The 20,004-nt window shown below is 42.6% G+C and overlaps 1 protein-coding gene across 2 annotated transcripts; it reads right to left on the bottom strand.

Moving 5' to 3' along the window:
• Positions 1-304: 304 nt before the first annotated feature.
• Mmp19 (matrix metallopeptidase 19) lies at positions 305-6,278 on the bottom strand. 2 transcript variants are annotated; one of them, XM_013363043.4, is made up of 9 exons: positions 6,023-6,278; positions 5,639-5,724; positions 4,242-4,372; positions 3,791-4,006; positions 3,072-3,317; positions 2,517-2,636; positions 1,397-1,561; positions 1,114-1,241; positions 305-952 (listed from the first exon to the last, which is right to left on the bottom strand). In XM_013363043.4, exons 1-9 carry the CDS (start codon positions 6,107-6,109, stop codon positions 512-514), a joined length of 1,620 nt encoding a protein of 539 aa, XP_013218497.2. In that variant the 5' UTR covers positions 6,110-6,278; the 3' UTR covers positions 305-511. The 2 variants fall into 2 exon arrangements, with proteins under 2 accessions (XP_013218497.2, XP_040136442.2); XM_040280508.2 differs by having other exon boundaries at positions 6,205-6,274.
• Between the last annotated feature and the right edge of the window lie 13,726 nt (positions 6,279-20,004).

The raw sequence follows: 20,004 nt of genomic DNA, 5'->3' as shown, positions 1-20,004 counted from the left end.
ATAGACCCTCCTTTACTTTACATACGGATTTAAGATAAGCATAGTTAATGTTAGCGGCAGGGGGATTGACATGCAAAGCCTGCCCTTTAGGAAACTCTGAGAAAGCAGCTCAACCAGTTTTATGAGAACAAATGTAGGCATTTTTAGATGCTTTTAGAATATAAGATTGTTATTAAGGGGACTTTTAGATGGGATCTCAAGTACAGGTGTGCTTTAAACGTAAAGGTTAATGACAGGTTAGGAGACATAGAGTCTGGTTACATAGTTTGGCATCTGTTAAATAAGAGAATGTCAAATCTGGAGATTGTAAATTGATGACGCATTTTATTAATGATTCTGTATCCAAAATGATGAGAAAAAAATAAAATAAAAGGAGACAGAAAGCAGCTGAAAGTTCTCTCTCTGGAGATTGTGTCAAAGAAAGGACTCCATCCCTTGCACCAACGCCACTCATCCTTCAGGACCCCCAGGACCCCTCTGAGGCCTGTGTAGTTCCAGTGAGCAGACTTGATTAGATCTTAGGCCTCTGGAAGGGGACATTAGCAGGAAGTGAAAGGGTGGTGGAGTTTATAGCTGAGGTCATAATATCCAAGATTGTGTCTGTGGGTGAGTGGTCAAGGTTCAAGGTGGTCTCCATAGTGGAGGAAGTGGTATTCAAGGTTATGCCTGTGGCTGAAGAAGTGTTGTCCCCAGTTGAGCGGGTAGTGCCTAGAGTCTGGGGATGACAATGCATCCAGTTGTGGGCAGTATTTCTGGGATAGCCTTTCTCTACCAGAAGCTGCTGGTTGAGACGCCAGTATTTTTTCCCCTTGAAGAAATAGACTTGACCATCTCGCCAACTCATAGCTGCCGAGGGCTGGTCTGGCACTCCAGAAAACAATTCCTTGATTGGTTTGGGGTAGCGGCTGAAGTCATTTCGGACCAGCTCGTCCCACTGCCAGTACCCGGAGCCCTGGGTGTCAAGTAGACAGGGAGAAGAGAAGGATGAGGAGAGAGCACCAGAGGTTTATCCTCCACCCACCGCAACAGCAGCAGGTCTCCCTTAAGATCAAGTCTTTTAAGTATAAGCCCACACCTGCTAAGAAAGGATTGCTCTTGCTTCGAACTTTATACCTTAAAGAGGAAAATCTTTTGGTTGAAAGGCCAATAGAAAGCTGCATCCAGGTTAGGTTCTACTCTATTCAGTTTCTTGGGGAAGCCAGGAGACATCTTAAAATTAATGTAGCGCCACACCTTGTCTCCTGAGAGTATATAAGGAAAGAACAAGTTACTTCTGTCGTCAGGTGATAGCTTTTGGTCCCTCTATTCCACCCTTTCAGAAATTCTCAACTCCCCCTCCCTTTATGGCTTCCTTATAATTAGTCGTCAAGTAAGACACTGCAACTAGCCCCCTTACCCTTAAAGAAGTGAATCCATTGTGTTCGAGGAGAGTAGACAGCAGCATCCAGGTTCCCTGGGAGTCCCTCCCAAAGGGCAGACACTTGGAACATGGGCCCCCGTCCTGAATCTGTCACAGTCCACACATAGTTCCCCCTGAAAGCATAAGTCTTCCCACGGGGCCCTGAGAACAAAAGTGTCATCAGCAAGGCAAAAGACACCGTCAAAAAGACAAAGACTTGGACTGGGGTTGTGGTTCAGTGGTAGAGTCCTCGCCTAGCATGTGTGAGGCCCTGGGTTCGATCCTCAGCACCACATACAAAAATAAAATAAAATAAAGATTAAAAAAAAAAAAAGACAAAGACTTGTAGGTGTCTCAGGTAGACTGCTAATCTGCCCTACTGCCCACAGGTAAATTCTTCAAAAATCCATTCAACTTTAATTCAAGTAAAAAAATTAAAGACAGGGCTGGGGATGTGGCTCAAGCGGTAGCGCGCTCGCCTGGCATGCGTGCAGCCCGGGTTCGATCCTCAGCAGCACCACATACCAACAAAGATGTTGTGTCCGCCGAGAACTAAGAAAAAATAAATAAATGTTAAAATTCTCTCTCTGTGTCCCTCTCTCTCTCTCACTCTCTCTTTAAAAAAAAAAAAAAAAAAACTCTTTAAAAAAAAAAAAAAAATTAAAGACAGAGAAAGAGGACCCAGTGCTCAGCCTCTCCTTTATTGTTTAGAGTATTTTATCTCTGGTCCAATCAACAAAAACAAAAGCTCTGCAGATAGCCATTCTTCTTGGGAGTCTCATGCCCTACCCCAAAGTGGGCTCCTAATTGTCTTCAACCAGGTATAAAGCCCTCTTTAATAGACATTCTAGTTAATTCTATCTTGCTGCATTTCCAGAAGTGTTCTAATGGCCCTTAGAGTATGCCAACCTCAATAAATACCTGCTTGGTCCCCTTTTAACTTGGCTCTGAACCCTCCCTTTTTATATGCATATCTTCTTCCTTGGTCACCAATACCTGCCTGGGGTCTAACCTCCATTGCTCATGCTGTAGTCTCATGTCATTACCATCTATCTATGCCTCAAGATCAGTGAGCTGCCTCCACTGTCTGCCTACATCTTGAGGGGAAGGGTCTCACCCATCATCATGGCATCCAGTTCACCACTGCAGGGGTTTGGCATGGGACCAGGTTCTGTGGGCACTGGGGGTACAGTGGGCACCTCCATATCTTCTTCCTCATCTCTTGGCCTCTTCTTACCTACAAAGTAAAATAATATTTGCTTGGGAGAGACATACAGCACCTGACCTCTCCACCTGTCCATTGTAAGTTCTGCTCAGTGGCCCCACAGAGAGGGGGAGAAAGAATACTAGGGACTTTTCCTTGGTGATGTGCAATATCCTTGCAAGAGACATTTTAGTTTTGAGAGGCACCAGAAATGGTGATGGACATTTACTAGAATATGTATTCTCTGTCTCTAAGAACAGGTGTGAGAGGAGAGAGACCTGGGAGGAAGGTTAGACATGCAAGAGTCAGAGAGAAACTATTCCTGAAAATGAAGAAGTCTGAAAAACTGGGCTGTAGGAAGAGAAAGAAATCAAGCCATTTCCCTCCATAGAAGCCAGACCTGTCTCTTCAAATCTAGAGAGATGCTAATCCAACTGACCCTCATGCTCACTAGGAAGAGAGACTGACCATAGAGAGCCTGGATCCCTGCCACATCATCAGGATGCAGCTTGAAGTAGGGCCGGTAGCCAGCATAGACAGGGGCCATGAGTGCTTGGGTGTATCGGGAATGCCCAAGTCCCAGGGCATGGCCCAGTTCATGGGCTGCAATGATACGCAGGTTCACGCCCCAGTAGGTCCCCTCACTCCAGAGTTCATCTTCATCAAAGTGTACACTGCCCAGCTCTGGAATATCAGCATGGGCCAGGACCTTTCCTGGATAAAGGCAAAGGAGGACAGGAAGGAAGTCAGAGCCCAGAACACAGCAGCATCCCTGCCTGCATAAATTCTAATCACTCCATTCCCTTAAAATTCCTCCAGTTTTAGTTACTTTCTCTTGAACACTTCTTTCAGATTCCTGTCATTATCCAAATCTCTCAGGGATGTCCATCACAGTCCCTTTTCCTCTCCAGCCACTCTCTCTCTCTCTGACCCATTTCTCTCTCAGGTGTGCCTTGATAGGGGAAATTAAGACAGGGAAGGAGGTATAACCTTCAAAGAAAAGCCTTGGTAAGATCCCAGGTAGGTGACCAATTGTACCCTGGGGAATGTTAGAAGGGGATCAGAGAACATAAGGTACAGGCAGGCATAAGGGGCATCCTGAACATTAAGGTTCTAGAGGCACTGACTCAAGGAGACACAGGTAATCTCAGAGTTCTGTGAGATGAGAGCTGAGAACTGGTGCCTACCAGGCCCATCAAAGGTATTGGAGCAGTATGTGCTCTGGCGGCCATGGAAGGAGAGGCGGATGTCAGCCCAGCCAGCCTTCACTTCCCGGAAGGTCAAGGGGACCACATTGCTCCAATACTTGAAGGCTTGAAGCAAAGATGCCCGGGCTGTGTGGGGTGGGAGGGTGGAGGGCAGGTTCAAGATGCGGAAGGTCAGGTGCTTCTTTCTCCAGCGGCCTGTTTAACAGACCAGAAAACAGATTGGAAACGCAGATCTTTCACTAAATTAGAAACACGATCCTTCTGCCAAGTTCAGGGAGCACCCCTGTGTAATGGACACTCACGATCCCTCTAGCATAAGATAGCAAGGTAATTACCAGGTGATAATACATTCAGGCTGACCCAATGCCATCCATGTACCAGAGCCACACCATTTTCTCCTCTCCCTCCCTTTCCCAGGTTCATCCCTCACCCAGCAGCAGGTATTTTAGGGTCTTCTGGTTGAAGGGATCTTCCAGACCACAACGAGGCTGCCTCATTCGAGCCCTTGTGGCATCATCCAGCTGACCTGAAATTGGCAGCTCAGTTGCTTCCTGAAAAGCTCTAGAAAGAGGGAGAAAAATGGGTCCCCCAAGGCAGGCGAATCTGGAATGACTAGGAATGCCCAATGTGGTGATCAAGAATGGCACAGAATCTCCAAAGCAAATGGGGTCATTCTAGCTTCCAATTCTCATAACTGGGACTTTCTCTTCTGTAAAATGACAACCCTATAATTTCATATGTCCATTTTTAATATATTTTTTGAGAAAGATAGCCTTCCTTTCTCCTGTAATTTCTTTTTTTTAATTATTTTATTTGTTCTTTTTAGATATACATGTCAGTAGAATATATTTTGACATATTATACATACATGGAGTATAACTTCCCATTCTTATGGTTGTACATGATGTGGAGTTACACTGGTCATGTATTCATATATAAACATAGGAAAGTTATGTTTGATTCACTCTTCTGTCTTTCCTATTCCCATTCTCCTCCCTTTCCTTCATTCATCTATCTAATCCAATGAACTTCTATTCTTCCCTCCCCAACTCCTGTACTTTTCTAACTTCTCCTGCTGTAGGGGAAGTGACCAGCCCCACTGCTCTAGAAAATTTTCTACCCCTGCTCTCCAGATTCTGCACCAGGTCCGGTCCTTTTCAGCCTTGCTGGACCTGCCGCCCAGCCCATCCTGCTTTGGGACAATTTCATCTACCTATGAACTATCATAGGATCTACAGGCTTTTCAAGGGACCTAAACACAAAGAAAAATAATTCATTAGCAAAATATAAAAGAAAATAACAAAATAGAAATAAATGCTGAATTAAAAGTCCTCAAAGGCAGCCCAGTCATATCAACAACTCAATTCATAGTTTTACATGTAAATTATACTTCATGTGGGCTGTACCTAAATATTAGTATTTTGAATGTGATGTTGGCTGAAGTTTCCAAAGGAGCACTCTGGGCCTAGGAAGATCCAATAAGTGTACTCATCTTGAATTCACACCTCATCCCATGCTCTACTGGTCTATCAATGCTAGCACCCATCTGCTAGATCCTTATCATGGATTTGTATCAGGCAGAGGTGGGCCTGGAAAGAGGGAAAGAATGAGAAGAGGAAGAAGAACTTGCAATCTCAACTTAGAAATCATGTGCCTTGAACTCACACCTCATCCCATGCTCTACTGGTCTATCAATGCTAGCACCCATCTGCTAGATCCTTATCATGGCTTTGTATCAGGCAGAGGTGGGCCTGGAAAGAGGGAAAGAATGAGAAGAGGAAGAAGAACTTGCAATCTCAATTTAGAAATCATGTGCCTTGAACTCACCTCAGAGCCTCAGTAATATCTTCTGGCCTGAAGTGATGAGGTCCTTCTAGAGGCTTCTGTAAGTACCCATACTGTAACAGGTAATCCTATGGTGGGGTGGAGGTAAGCAGGGTAAAAAGAAGGTTAGACTCAGGATAAATCTTCCAAGTGACCTAACGGGCCCATCAGGACAAGGGGAGAAATATACAGAAGGCCTAAAGGAAAGGTGCCTTAGAAAAGGGGTTCAGAAGGAATGAGAAAAAGGAACAGCGAGTGATAGGCAGGGTAGATCATGGAACAGAGGAACGAAGGAAAAGACAGACAGGCTGAAGGGCAGAAAGAGGCCTGGATGGGACTACGGAGTGGTAACCACTGGCCTATGTCCCTCTTTCCCAAGGGACTCACCATAGCTGCCTCCTCTGTAGGTCCCAGGGCCCGCCCTGAGACTGTCATGGGGAATAGGAAGCCCAGCCACAGCTGCTGCCAGTTCATGGTGCCACCAGACAAAAGCTCCAGAGGCTGTCGGTGCCCTCTGACCTGAGATTTCTAGAAGCCTGGAAGAGCAGGGCTAAACAAGGGGTTCTTACCTTCAGTTCTCTTCACTTGCCAGCCCCGGTCCTCTTTATAAAACTTCAACTGAGGGGAATGGGGGATGGCAGTGGGAGGTGACTCAGCCCAGAGATATGTTGCAATTCACCATTAACCCCTGCCCTTCCAGAAAGCAGAAGCCCAAAACAGCCCCTAACACCCCCTTCCTCTTGGAGACTTTTCATACTGCCCTGGGGAGGGCCTCCTGGCAGGATGAGAGCAAAATTTCAGGAGAGACTAGGAATAAAATCAGACTGTCACCTCAAGTGAGACATTCCTGTGCTCCAGGGACCCTGGTCAGCAATCCCTTGGCTTCAACCTTTCAGTCTTCCAGCTCTTTTTTCTGGGAAGGAGGGGTTGAACTTAGGGGGCACTGGACCTCTGAGCCACATCCCCAGCCCTATTTTGTATTTTATTTCAAGACAGGGTCTCACTGAGTTGCTTAGCACCTTGCTTTTTGCTGAGACTGGTTTTGAACTTGTGATCCACCTGCCTCAGCCTCCTTAGCCGCTGCGATTACAAGCATGCACTGTTACACCCAGTAGGTCTTCCAGCTTTTGGATAAGAAAAATAAATAAACAGAAACAAAAAGGTAGGGAACAACTGAGATAGTTTGGGTTTCAGGTGAAGGAATCAAGGTTGAAGTCTCAGTTTCTTTTTACCCAAGAACAAGTTGGGAATGTAATCGCTCTTGAACCCATGTATGTCTGCTTTATAAAAAGTCGTTATTTTAAGTATGTAATGAGCCCTGAATATTGGAGTGGGATGGGATTTAGCAAGGGCACGAAGAAGGAGAGCTTACAGATAGGGTAAGGCAGAGGGGAACCTAGAACTGGAAAGGCAGTCTTTGAGCCGAGCTTTGAAGGCTAACTAAGAATCAGCTGGAGTAATAGCAGGGACCGTGCCAGTCAAGTGGCAGTAAAGAGCTGAAAGGCTGCTGTGCTAAGTCCAAAGAGTCAGGGCTGCTTCATTCACTACTGAATCACTAGTGTCTACTAGTGTCTACTAGTGGTTAGCTGTGTGCTTTAGAGAGACAGTGCCCAATAGACTTTTATTAAGTTAATAGGGGAGGAGGGGCACGTAGCTGCAACCCAGAGTTGAGAGAGAACCTTGAATGCTATGAAAGGAAAAGAAGAAAAACTTACATTTAAGCATATCTACTATCATGTTAGATGTTTTATACGGTGTCTCATTTAATTCTCACAACTGTCCTGTAAGGGTAGGGTTATTATGACCTTTTCTTTTTTTTTTCTTTCTTTTTTTTTTTCTTTTAATAGACAAGACTTTAGCCTGGTGCAGTGGTGCATGCCTGTAATCCCAGTGGCTCTGGAGGCTGACACAGGAGGATCACAAGTTCAAAGCCAGCCTCAGCAACCTCGAAGCCCTAAGCAACTGAGTGAGACCCTGTCTCTAAATAAAATTCAAAATAGGGCTGGGGATGTGGCTCAGTGGTCAAATGCCCCTGAGTTCAATCTCCAGTATCAAAAAAAAAAAAAGACAAGATCTTGCCATGTTGTTCAGCTGATCCTGAATTCTTTTTTTCCCCCCGCTACAAAACTTTATTTTTTTTAATTTTTTTTTTAAAGAGAGAGTGAGAGGAGAGAGAGAGAGAGAGAGAGAGAATTTTTAATATTTATTTTTTAGTTCTCGGCGGACACAACATCTTTGTTGGTATGTGGTGCTGAGGATCGATCCCGGGCCGCACGCATACCAGGCGAGCGCGCTACCGCTTGAGCCACATCCCCAGCCCCAAAACTTTATTTTTGATTAGAATAGAGTACCATCTCAAATCTCTTCTACAAAAACAAACAAACAACAACAACAAAACAAAACAAAAGAAATCACAACCACTTCACTTACTTCAAGACCTATATACATGTAAGTTGTTCTCTGTGGTTTTTTTTCCTCTTTCCTTTTTTTTTTTTTTTTTTTTTGACTTTTTTTAAATTTTTACTATTTTTTAAAAAAATAAACACAGTGTTCACATTTCTATAAAGAATTAACCCAGTTTCAGGTTAATTCTGGCTGGTGCAGGGAGCAGCGCTATCCCTGCCTGCCTCTAGGGTGACTACCCACCCTGATGCTTCAAGGTGCCCGGAAAAGCAGCCACCTGTAGAAGAGAAAGTCTAGGCCCGGCCGTGATCCTGATTTCTTAAGCTCCAGCTGTAGCTGGGACTATAAGCATGAGCCACCACTCTTGCCTTTTGGGGTGTGAGGGGGCCTCACACTTGCTGGTTAAGCATTCTACCACTGAGTTAGATCCCAAGCCCTTTTTCTTTTTAATTTTATATTGAGACAGGGTCTCAGTCTACCCAAGTAGCTGGAGTTACAGGGGTGTGCCACCTTACCCAGCATGGCTGTTTTTATAAGAGGAAATGAAGATCTAGAGAAGGAAATTTGAACAAGGACATGGAACTCCAACTGGCCTAGCCTATATTCAAATTCCTCTGCTGACCCCATAAAATCTGAGCTTTATCCAGATACCACACTGACACTTAGAGCTTTGTTCTTTAGTGAAATTTCCAATAGCATTTATGCCTCACACAACATTTGCATATTACTCAAATGCACAGTGCAATAGGCAGAGGAATAGAGGCAAGGGTGACTGAATTCATGTTTTCAGTAAAACCTCACTCCTGGCCACTTCTCTACACTCCAGAATTAAAGTGGAGAATACTCCTGAATCATATTGCTGCCCTCAGTGATCCTTGTCTCCTGACCTACCCATACCCAACTGAATAACATGGGTGACTAAGTCCCAAATGACAGGTAAAGGACAAGGAAGGACAAAGAATCTCTGAGCAATGAGTGACAGAGGCCATCAAGGCTGGTGCACCAAGGAAATGATGTAGTTTGGGGACTAGTTCTTGCTTGGCCCCCTGCAGGGCTCTTTCTCATCCCTTTTCTCCCTCTTTCTACCACCCACTCCATCACTCACTGTGGCCTGGGACGGCCCAAACACATCCTAGAAACTAGAGAGCCAGGACAGGGCAGAGTAAAATGCGGAAAAACTGCCAAATACTTTATTTAAATCTCTGTAACAACCCTGTGTAATGATACTATCAACTTTTTACAGAAAAAAGGAGTGTCTCTCAAATGGGTTGCTTTAGCTCACACATCTAGGAAGCGGCCATCATGGACTCTAAAGCTGTGATCTTTGCAGAACACTTTTCAGCCTCCAGGGAATTCCCACAGACACCCAAACAAAATTCCCTAGAGCTGGTAGCTGCAGTCTGGACATATATGCAAGAACTGCATGACTAATTCTACTTCCACCATGTGTCATGATCACCCCTGCTGCCAGACCCCTCCCCCTAAAACAGGCTGACCCAGCTCATTTTCCCCTCTGAATTTGTCATCTCTCTCTGGGGGAGATGCAGGATGTGTGCAAAGGGATAGGTCATGTGGCCCGGCTCTCCCCAAAAAGAATTTGACTGGAGAGGGGAAAGTACTGGGTTCTTTTGGCTTGCTTACTCCCTTCCCACACACTGGTTTGCCTCTCTGCCCACAATCATGGCAGAAGAGTTCATATAGAAATATTTGTGAGTTGAGTATGATAGCACATGCCTGTAATCCCAGCTACTCTAGAGGCTGAGATTGGAGGATCTCAAGTTTGAGGCCAACCTGGGCAATTTAGTGAGACACTGTCTCAAAATAACAACAATAAAAATTTTAAAAAGGACTGGGAACGCCTGTAATCCCAGCAGCTCGGGAAGCTGAGGCAGGGGGATCACGAGTTTAAAGCCAGCATCAGCAATGGCGGGGCACTAAACAACTCAGTGTGACACTGTCTCTAAATAAAATACAAAATAGGGCTGGGGATGTGGCTCAGTGGTCAAGTGCCCCTGAGTTAAATTCTCAGTACCAAAACAAACAAACAAAGGAAAAAAAAAAAAGGCTGAGGATATTGATCAGTTGTAGAATGCTTGCCTAGCATGTATAAGGTCCTGATTTCAATCACCAGTACTCAAGGGGGCAGGGTGCGGGGGAGTATTTTAAATTAAACCTTATCGAGGTGGGTGTGACTTTGGGAGTTGAGGCAAGGCTGGCAACTTAGTGAGACCCTGTCTCAAAATAAAAAATTAAAAGGGCTTGGGATATGAGCCAGTGGTAAAGTTCTTCTGGGTTCAATCCCTAGTACCAAATAAAATAAAATAAATCATAACAGAGATGAGTAGAGAGATTTCTGAGGGTATTTTCTAATGACCATGGGGCTATGAGTGGAGGGAGAGTCAAAGTGTGTAGAGGTTTCTGGGCTTAGGAGAAGCCAAACTCTTAACTCTCATCTACTCTCCCTCAAACAGCCACTTTTACTTTCTGGAGGCTGGCAGATGTTGGACATTCCAATATATAAAAGGAAAGTCCAGGACCTGAAACTGAGAACTGAAGGGAAGAAAAAGTTGAGTGTGAAGGCTGACCCAGACCCAGCCTTAGCATCTGGCCTATTGTCCCCTGAAAGCCCTGAGGGAATTCAAGAGAAGAGAGAGCTTTCCCTGGCCAGTGGAAGGCTGTTACCCTGGAAACCTCTGTTTTTAAGAGTGCCCCCCCACACACACACACACTCCTTTAATTAGTCATAAGTAGTCATATGGGAAGTGATGTCCAGAACTGTGCACAGCTGGAACTGGTTAGTGATCAGGGAAGTGGGAGGGGCGTGGAGATGACTCAGGGACTGGGCTACATATTGTCTTCCCATGATCCCCCAAACTTCCTCAGCATCCCACCCCACCTTGTGCACATTTCCTGGCATTCAGACTATACACTGCAGTTCACATACATACCCACCCCAGCACTGGCCTGAATCAGGTCAGTTGAGAAAACATCAGACCCAAATCCTGAAGTTCTTCGGTTTCTGCCAAAGTATAAGGGAAACCAAGATCTACTTCCCTTCTTTGATTCACATAAAAGGGTGCCATTTCACAGGACACCCCTGGAAATTGCTGGAGGCCTCTGCTGGTGGCCTCTGCAGCACAGTGCCTGTTTCATGAAGGGGAAAATTCTTGCTTTTGGAAAAAGAAGAAGAGATGACAAATAAAGAGTTTCAGTGTTCTCTTGGCTTCTGGGATGACAGTAAAATGATTATAGCATAAGGGGGTTTGTCCTTCTGGGAATGGGAGTTATTTCTTTAATGAAAACCAATCTGATCTTTATTGTTATGACAAAGAAAGGTGGGATGTGGAACAGCATTTTGATCTCTTGGTCTTTTTCTGTGACCCTAAGAAACAGATTTGTCTTGATGTTTGGGGACCACCATGGGCCTGGAAAATCTGTTTGCCCCCCACCTTTTTTGTTGTTGTTGTTAGGAAAGGGCTTGACAGAGAGTTGGCAAGGGAATTAGGCCAGCACTGACTTTTCTATTTGAAGAGAGTATTAACTAGATGGGGGAGGGAGACCTAAGGGAGCTCTGTTTTAGCCAGACCAGCAATTGAAGAGATGGTTGTTGGGTTGCTAAGATTGTTGGGGACTGCCTTTAATGGGGAAGCATGTAGGGAGAAGCTCTTCTTGGATCTGTGTTGCCCCTAACTTACTTAAGAAGGGAGAGCCGGGTGTGATAATGCACACCTGTAATCCTAGTGATTACTGTTCGAGAGAGGGAGGAGGAGGCTGAGGCAGGAGGATTGCAAGTTCAGGCCAGCCTCAGCAACTTAGTGAGGCCCTAAGCAACTCAAAATCTCAAAATAAAAAATAAAAAAGTCTGGGATGTAGCTCAGTGGTTAAGGGCTTCTGAGTTCAATCCCTGTAACAACAATAAAATGTGTGTGTGTGTGTGTGTGTGTGTGTGTGTGTATGAAGAAGGTAGAGGGCTTTGGGCATTCACCAATGTTTTAAAAACTGAGTTCATTAATTTGACAATGGGGAAGGGCTGAGGCTCTGTACAAATGTATCCTACGCATAGTGAGAAAAAAAGAGCTACAGTATTTTAAGTGCTAAAGGGCACAATTCCAGTTTGAGTTTGAGCAGCTTTGGCATAATGAGCAATGCCTCTCAGCTGTGAAATAAGTTCAAGTTTTGTTTGTTTGTTTGTTTTTGTAGTGTGGATTGAACCCAATGGTGCTTTACCACTAAGCCACATCCCCCAGTCCTTTTAATTGTTTATTTCGAGAATAAGTCTTGCTAAATTGCTTTAGTGCCTCACTAAATTGCTGAGACTGGCCTTGAACTTGAAATACTCCTGCCTCAGCTTCCCAAGCTGCTGGAATTACAGGTGTGTGTTACCATACCTGGCTGCTTCTGATTCCTTAAAAACTGCTTATCCTGTGTGTGTATAAATGTAAATGATACATAACTGTCTGCCTACCTTCAAAAAGAAAGCCCTGGGCTGGGGTAGTACAACAGAAGAGTACTTCCTTAGCATACATGAGGTCCTGGGTTCAAGAAATAGAAAGGAGGGGCTGGGGATGTGGCTCAATTGGTAGCACACTCTCCTGGCATGTATGCAGCCCGGGTTCGATCCTCAGCACCACATGCAAGCAAAGATGTTGTGTCTGCCAAAAAATAAATTAAAAAAAATTCTCTAAAAAAAAAAAGAAAGAAAGAAGAAGAAGAAACAGAAAGGAATGAAGAAAAAAATGTTTTGATTTTTTTTTTTTTTGGTACAGGTTTGAACTCAGAGGCACTTAACCACTGAACCACATCCCCAGCCCCTTTTTTGTATTTTATTTAGAAACAGGGTCTCACTGAGTTGCTTAGTGCCTCACTAAGTTGCTGAGGCTGGCTTTGAACTCACAATCCTCCTGCCTCAGCCTCTCAAGTTACTGGGTTTATAGGTGTGCACCACAATGCCTGGCAAGAAACTGTTTTAAAACGTCAAAAAGGAATCCATATATCAGGAGGATAGGAGCACACTGGTAGGAAAGATTTCACTTTGGAAAATAAGAGTTGGAACATATAGAAAAAATATCCTTTTGATCATTAGCCACAAAGCATAACTGGCTACTGAGCAGAGTAGCCATGGTGACCAATAATATCAGGAAGAAATGATCTGCAAGCCAACAGTGGTGGCCAGTGGGGGATGGGGGGGAGTAAAAGAGAAGCAAGTGAGAAGCTAGACAAGGCAAATCATGCCTGTAGTAGTCCCAGCAACTTGGGAGGATAAGGCAAGGAGAATCTCAAGTTCAAGAACAGCCTGGGCAACCTAGTACAACTCATCTTTGAGAGAGAGAGAGAGAGAGAGAGAGAGAGAGAGAGAGAGAGAGAGAGAGAGGGGGAGGGAGGGAGAGAGAGGAGCAAGTGAAAAGGGCAGTCAGGTTGGGTGAACTGAAGGAGCATGGGAAACCAAATTTAGCTTGGATTAAGATCATGTACTGAAGGCAAAATTAGAATTGTTCTTCTGACTAGATGGGGTATAACCTTACAAATATAAGGAAGAAGATTTTTTTTATTGTTTCCTTTTTTGTTGTTTGTTTTGGTACTGAGGATTGTACTCTTGAACTTGAAATTCTCCTGTCTCAGCCTCATGAGCCACTGGAATTGTAGGTGTGTGCCCCATTTCCAGCAGAAATGAGCTTTCACAAATTTTAATTTAAAAAATTGTATTCATCCATTGTTCATTGCTTCCTATAGTCATTCATTAAACATTTATCAAATCTATCAATGCTTCTCAAACACTGAGGTAGAAAAGCATAAACTATGGGGGCTGGGAGGTGGCTCAGCATTAGTGTACTTGCCTAGCACATGAGAGGACCTGAATTCGATCCTCAGCACCACATAAAAATAAATAAAATAAAGACATTGTGTCCACCTAAAACTAAAAATAAATATTAAAAAAATAGAAAATGCATGCCTATAATCTCAGCTACTCAGTAGTCTGAAGCTGGAGAATCATAAATCCAATGCCAGCCTGAGCAACCTAGCAAGGCCCTGTCTCAAAACAAAAAGGGTTGGGGATGTAGCTCAGAGGCAGAATGCTCCCAGATTTGGTCCCCAGTACAGAGCGGGGGGGTAGGGGAAAGGCATTCATGGGAATAATGAAATATAAAGTTAAAAGAGCATTTGAGGACCAGAATATTACATGCCTGATTATTTAACGAAGGAGCCTGGTCTCCATTGACTAGAAACAAAAGGGACTACTAAAGATTGTTGTTCAACAACATGATACCACAATGGGCTTTAAGGAGGTAAACCATGTGGAAAATCAGTGTTTAAGATATTTTGATATTTTGGGGCGCAGGGGATATAGCTCAGTTGGTAGAGTGTTTGCCTTGCATGCACAAGGCCCTGTGTTCAATCCCTAGCACCACACACACACACACATACACACACACACACACACACACACAAAAGATATTTTGGAAGCTGAGTACCGTGGTGCATGTCTATAATCCCAGCTACCTGGGAGTCTGGATTGCAAATTTGAGGCAAGGCTCAGCAATTTAGCTAGGCCCACAGCAACTTAGTGAGACCCTATCTCAAAATAAAACATTAAAAAGGGTTGGGATGTAGCAAAGTGCTTAAGCACTTCTGGGTTCAATCTGTGATACGGTGGGGGGGGGGAATCCTGGGAAATTGTGTGTGTGGTAGGAAGAGATAGGAGTTTGAGGCCAGTTTTTTTTTTGCAGTAATCCATATAAGAAGTAACTAATAGCTCTGGGCATGGTGTTGGACGCTTGTAATCCCAGCGTCTCCGGATGCTGAGGCAGGAGGATTGAGAGTTCAAAGCCAGCCTCAGCAAAAGCAAGGAACTAAGCAACTCAGCGAGATCCTGTCTCTAAATAAAATATGAAAAAGAACTGCGATATGGCTCAGTGGCTGAGTGCCCCTGAGTTCATTCCCCAGTATCCAAAAAAAAAAAGTAAATAATATATCTAGGTAATGAAAATAGGAATAAAAATTATATAATTACCATAAAACCCCATGCCCTCAGGCTTCTTTCAGTGTTTGGTTTTTGACAATTTTAATTTGAAGTACCACCACGCAAATAAGACCTTGAATTTCTCTTTCTTGGTTGGTCCTCTCCACTCTACCTTAGAGAGTGCTACTCTTACCTCCATTTTCAATAAAGTCTGTAATATGCCTGTTGAGAGAGAGAGAGAGACGGGGGGGGGGGGAGAGAGGGAAAATGAGAGAGAGAGAGAGAGAGAAATCTGATGAGTGGGTTTAGAGAGCTGACTGGGGTAGAAAAAGATTGGGAGTTATTAACACAAAGGTAACTATTGAAATCCCAGGAGTAAATAAAATTGCCAAGACTTCAGCAAAGCATAACTTGGGGGGTGGGGGTTTAGGATGTTCGAGATCTCCTATTCATCTTTCCAGACTCAGTTTTAGCCTACAGCATCTCATCTCCTCTGGGAAGCCTGCCCTGATCTCTCTCCACTTCCTTATCCCCAATTTTATACATGATTTAGTGATACCTGTTCTCCTTCAGAGCATCCTGTATATGCCCCTAATAGAATATCAAGTTGGGTGTTTACATCTGTTTTCTTTGAGCTTCTAGAAAAGGGGTACCAAAACTTAGGCAACATTGTATTCTCCTGGCCTAAGGAAGGCTCCTGAAAAAATGTCTTCCAGGGCTGGGTTTGTAGCTCAGTGGTAGAGCATGTGTTAGTCAGCTTTCTCTTACTATAACAAATACCTGAGATAAATCATCTTATAAAGCAGGTTTATTTTGGCTCACAGCTTCAGAGGTCCCACCTCATGTTTGCCTGGTCCTTTTGCTTTTGGGACAGTGGTGGCATTTTGTAACATGAAGGAAATTTGTGGCAGAGGAGCTCCTTACCTCATGGCAGCCAAGAAACAGAGAGAAAGAAGAAAGGTGGGGATTCTCAATATTTCCTTCCTTCCATTAGGCTCCAGCTCTTAAGGTTTCTACTACCTCCCAATAGTGCTATGGACTGGGGACCAAGCCTTCAATACATGGGTCCTTGAGACGCAGGGATTCAATATCCAAACTATTGCAGAGCACTTGCCCAGCATGCACAAGTACCTACGTTCCATCACTAGTACTTCAAAAACAAAAGCAAACAAATGGAAAAAAAATGCTGAATTACTCAATCTTCATGACATGTTGCTTTTCTAATAATCAGTCTATTTTGTTTTATTCTAAGAGAATATAAAAAACTGGGTATTTTAAAAAGAAATTTATTTCTTACAGTTCTGGAGGCTGGGAAGTCCAAGATGGAGGGCTGTCATGCTGTCTCATGAGGAAAGGTGGAAGAGCAAGAGAGCACATGAAAGGTGGAAGTCCAATCCCCTTTTTATTAGAAACCAAATCCCTCATTAACTAAACCACTGTTGTAATAATAGCTTTAATTTATTCGTGAGGGCCTCTTGACCTAATCACCTCTTAAAGGGTCTACTTCTAAACACTATTGCATTGGGGACTGAGTTTCCAACACGAGAACTTTGGGGACATATTCAAACCAGAGAACCAAGAAAGAGATCCCTTAATTTTGCCTCTTTCACCTCTCTCAGCCATTTCTATTACCCTGACATAGCTAGTTATTCATTTTGGAGTATAACTTCTATCCCTTTCACTTCAATTTAGTATCTTTAAATTCCAGGGGAAAATTGAAAGCATTTTTGATCATTGACAGGTGGCAGAATTGACATCCCCCCCAAAAAAATGTATTTTTTTTTTTCAAATCAGTTCTGAGATCAAACTCAGGGCCTCATACATTCCAGGCAAGTACTATATCACTGAGCTACTTACCTAATCCCAAAAATGTACTCTTGATCCCATATTCTCAATCCTCAATTTGCTTATTTAGGTTATATTTAGGGAGGGGAACAAAATCTAGACATTCTCTCCTGAAATGCTTGGGAGCATAAAGAGAAAAGATAATTTAGCAGAATAAATCTGCTACTTTGAAAACAAGTACAATCTACGGATAGGATAATTTGTAAACATCGGACCTTCCTAGTACCACCTAGTGGACAATAAGAAAACAGCACATGGGCTCTGAGCATAAGAGGGGAAATGGCTAGTCCAAATATAAGTCACCTCCAGATCTCTAGAATCTTTGCTATTTCCATATAAAGAGGGAATCATATGCAAGAAGAGAAATTTCAAATACACAATACAGCCTTGGAATAGAAAATAAAGGGAGGGGGCTCATTTTCTTCACTATCATTTACAGTTGGGGAAATAATTACACCAATATTCTTTTGTCTCACCCATCCCAAATACAGGGACAAGAAGGACAATGTGTGATACTTTAGCCCCTCATTATTGATTAGATTAGTGGTTTTCAAATGTATTATATTTATTATATTAATATGCATAACATTTTCAGGAAAATAATTATCATGGAACATACTATGAATTTATGTTAAATCCCTAATCCTTAATGTGATTGTATTCAGAGAGGAGGTCTTAAGAAGGGAATTAGGTTTAGATAAAGTTACAAAAGTAAGATCTTCATGAAAGGATTAGTACCCTTATAAAAAGGGACTTTGTCCAGGATCAAACAAAAAAAGGGCATATGAAAGCATATAGCAAGAAGGTAGAGGCCCTCATTAGGAATCAAGTCTGTTGGCACCTTGGTTTGGAACTTTCTAGACTCTGGAACTATGAGAAATAAATGTCTATTGTTTAAGCCTCCCAGTCTGTTTTATTTTATTATGGCAGCACAAGCTAACTAAAGACATATTTACATCTATTAAGCATCAGGCTCTGCTATTTTCTATTCAGTTGAAGAAACAATACTGGTTAGAATTTTCTAAATTGATATTTTTAAATATTTTAAAAATATCTTTATTTTATTAATATGTGTGCTGAGGATTGAACCCAGGGCTTCACACATGGTAGGCGAGCGCTCTACTCTGAGCCACAACCACAGCCCTCTAAATTGATTTTTTAGAGGAGATAAAATTTCTTCTCTACCCTTTTGAGCTATGTATGGCCCAGCCTAAAATTTAAACTGACATAAGATAGAACAAGAAGTTTCCCTTTCCGAATAACTTTTTGTTTTGTTTTGTTATGTGTGTGATTGTGGGGATCAAACTGAGGGCCTTGAATACACTAGTCAAGTGCTCTAGCCCTGAGGTACATACCCAGCTCACACTGGTAAGCACTGGGGATCCAATAATGATAAACAGTCCCAGGGCTCAAAGAGCTCCTTGTGGAGGTATGACAAATCAACAAGCGTGACAATATAGCATTATAAATGCCATTATGAAAATAAGTACTGAGGAAAAAGGAAGCAAATAAGAAGGGCACCTAAATTAATATTTGAGGGTAAAGAAAGGCTTCCCAAAGAGGATAACATTTAAGATATCCAAAGGCTAAGAGAAATCTGACCAGGAAGACTATCAGGAGAAGTGATCAGTAGCAGGATCAGCAGAAGCAAAGGACTGAGGCACAAAAAGAATATGGTTCATTTGATCGACTGAAAGCAGTTAATTTTATTTGTAGTTTGACCAGAGTTGGAAAATGAAAGAAAATAAAGCTAAAGTTAAGTAGTACTGGATTATGTAGGACCCTCTGAGTCAAGCTAAGAATTCTGAATTCCTGAGATTGTTAACTTCAGCTGAGTTTCTCCTCCCTTCACCTCTACAGTAAAGAATGACTGTGATTAACTGAGGGGTGGGTATCACAAGTATTACAAAATTGAATAACAGGTACTTTTGGTTATAAATTCCTCTATCCATATCATCAGTTTACTCCATAATGCCATCTTAGTGTGGTATCTGGGAAGAACTGTCCTAGGTATAGCTGTGAAGTAAGTCAAGAAACAATAAATGTACAAAAGTTCCATTGATATTATGGCACAATAAGAACAACACATAAATTAGCAAGTTAAATTAAATTTGCTCTTGCTGGGCTGGGGCTGTGGCTCAGCAATAGCGCACTTGCCTGGCATGTGTGAGACACTGGGTTTGATTCTCAGCACTGCATATTAATAAATAAAGGTCCATCAACAAATAAAAAATATTTGCTCTTGCCTAGCATGAGTTCAATCCCCAGCACAACAGAAAAATCTGTTCCACATGAATGGATAAAGAAAATGTGATATACACACTATGGAATATTACCCAGCCATAAAAAAAAAATGACGTTATGACTTTTGCTGGTAACTGGATGGATCTGGAGACAATCATGCTAAGTGAAATAATGCAATCCCCAAAAAACCAAAAGTTGGATGTTCTCTCTGATATGCGGATGCCAACACACAACAAGTGGGGGAGGGGAAGAACAGTTTAGTGGATTAGACAAAGGGAAATGAAAGGAAGGGAGCAGGTATAGGAATAGGAAAGATAGTAGAATGGACTTAACTTTCCTATGTTCATATATGAATATACCACAGTTAATCTCCACGTCATGTACAACTACGAGAATGTGATCCTAATTAGAATGTTACATTCCATGTATGTATAATGTCAAAATATACTCTACTGGGCTGGGGTTGTAGCTCAGCGGTAGAGCGCTCACCTAGCATGCGCGAGACCCTGAGTTCGATCCTCAACACCACATAAAAATAAATAAATAAACAAAATAAATAAATAAAATAATAAATAAACAAAATAAACACACACACACTCTGATGTATATCTAAAAATAACAACAAAAAATCTGTTCCAAGTTTCATTAGATTCTAAGACTAATTTCTATTTACTGATATCTGAGTAGACATGTACAGAAATCAGTATTGCTAATTTGGTAATACACTCATAATTTTTTAAAATTAAAAGAAATATTACTCCCAACATGTGTATTTTTGGGCCAAATTTATGGGCTAAAACAAAGAAAGAGATAAAACCTAGGGCTGGGGATACAGCTCAGTTAGTAGAGTACTTTCCTTCTATGCACAAGGCCTGGGTTCAATCCCCAGCACCACAAAAAAAAAAAAAAGAAAGAAAGA

The sequence above is a fragment of the Ictidomys tridecemlineatus genome, chromosome 6 (genome assembly GCF_052094955.1).
Source record: "Ictidomys tridecemlineatus isolate mIctTri1 chromosome 6, mIctTri1.hap1, whole genome shotgun sequence".
In the NCBI taxonomy this organism is placed as follows: domain Eukaryota; kingdom Metazoa; phylum Chordata; class Mammalia; order Rodentia; family Sciuridae; genus Ictidomys; species Ictidomys tridecemlineatus.
This window is presented reverse-complemented; position numbering and strand designations above follow the sequence as displayed.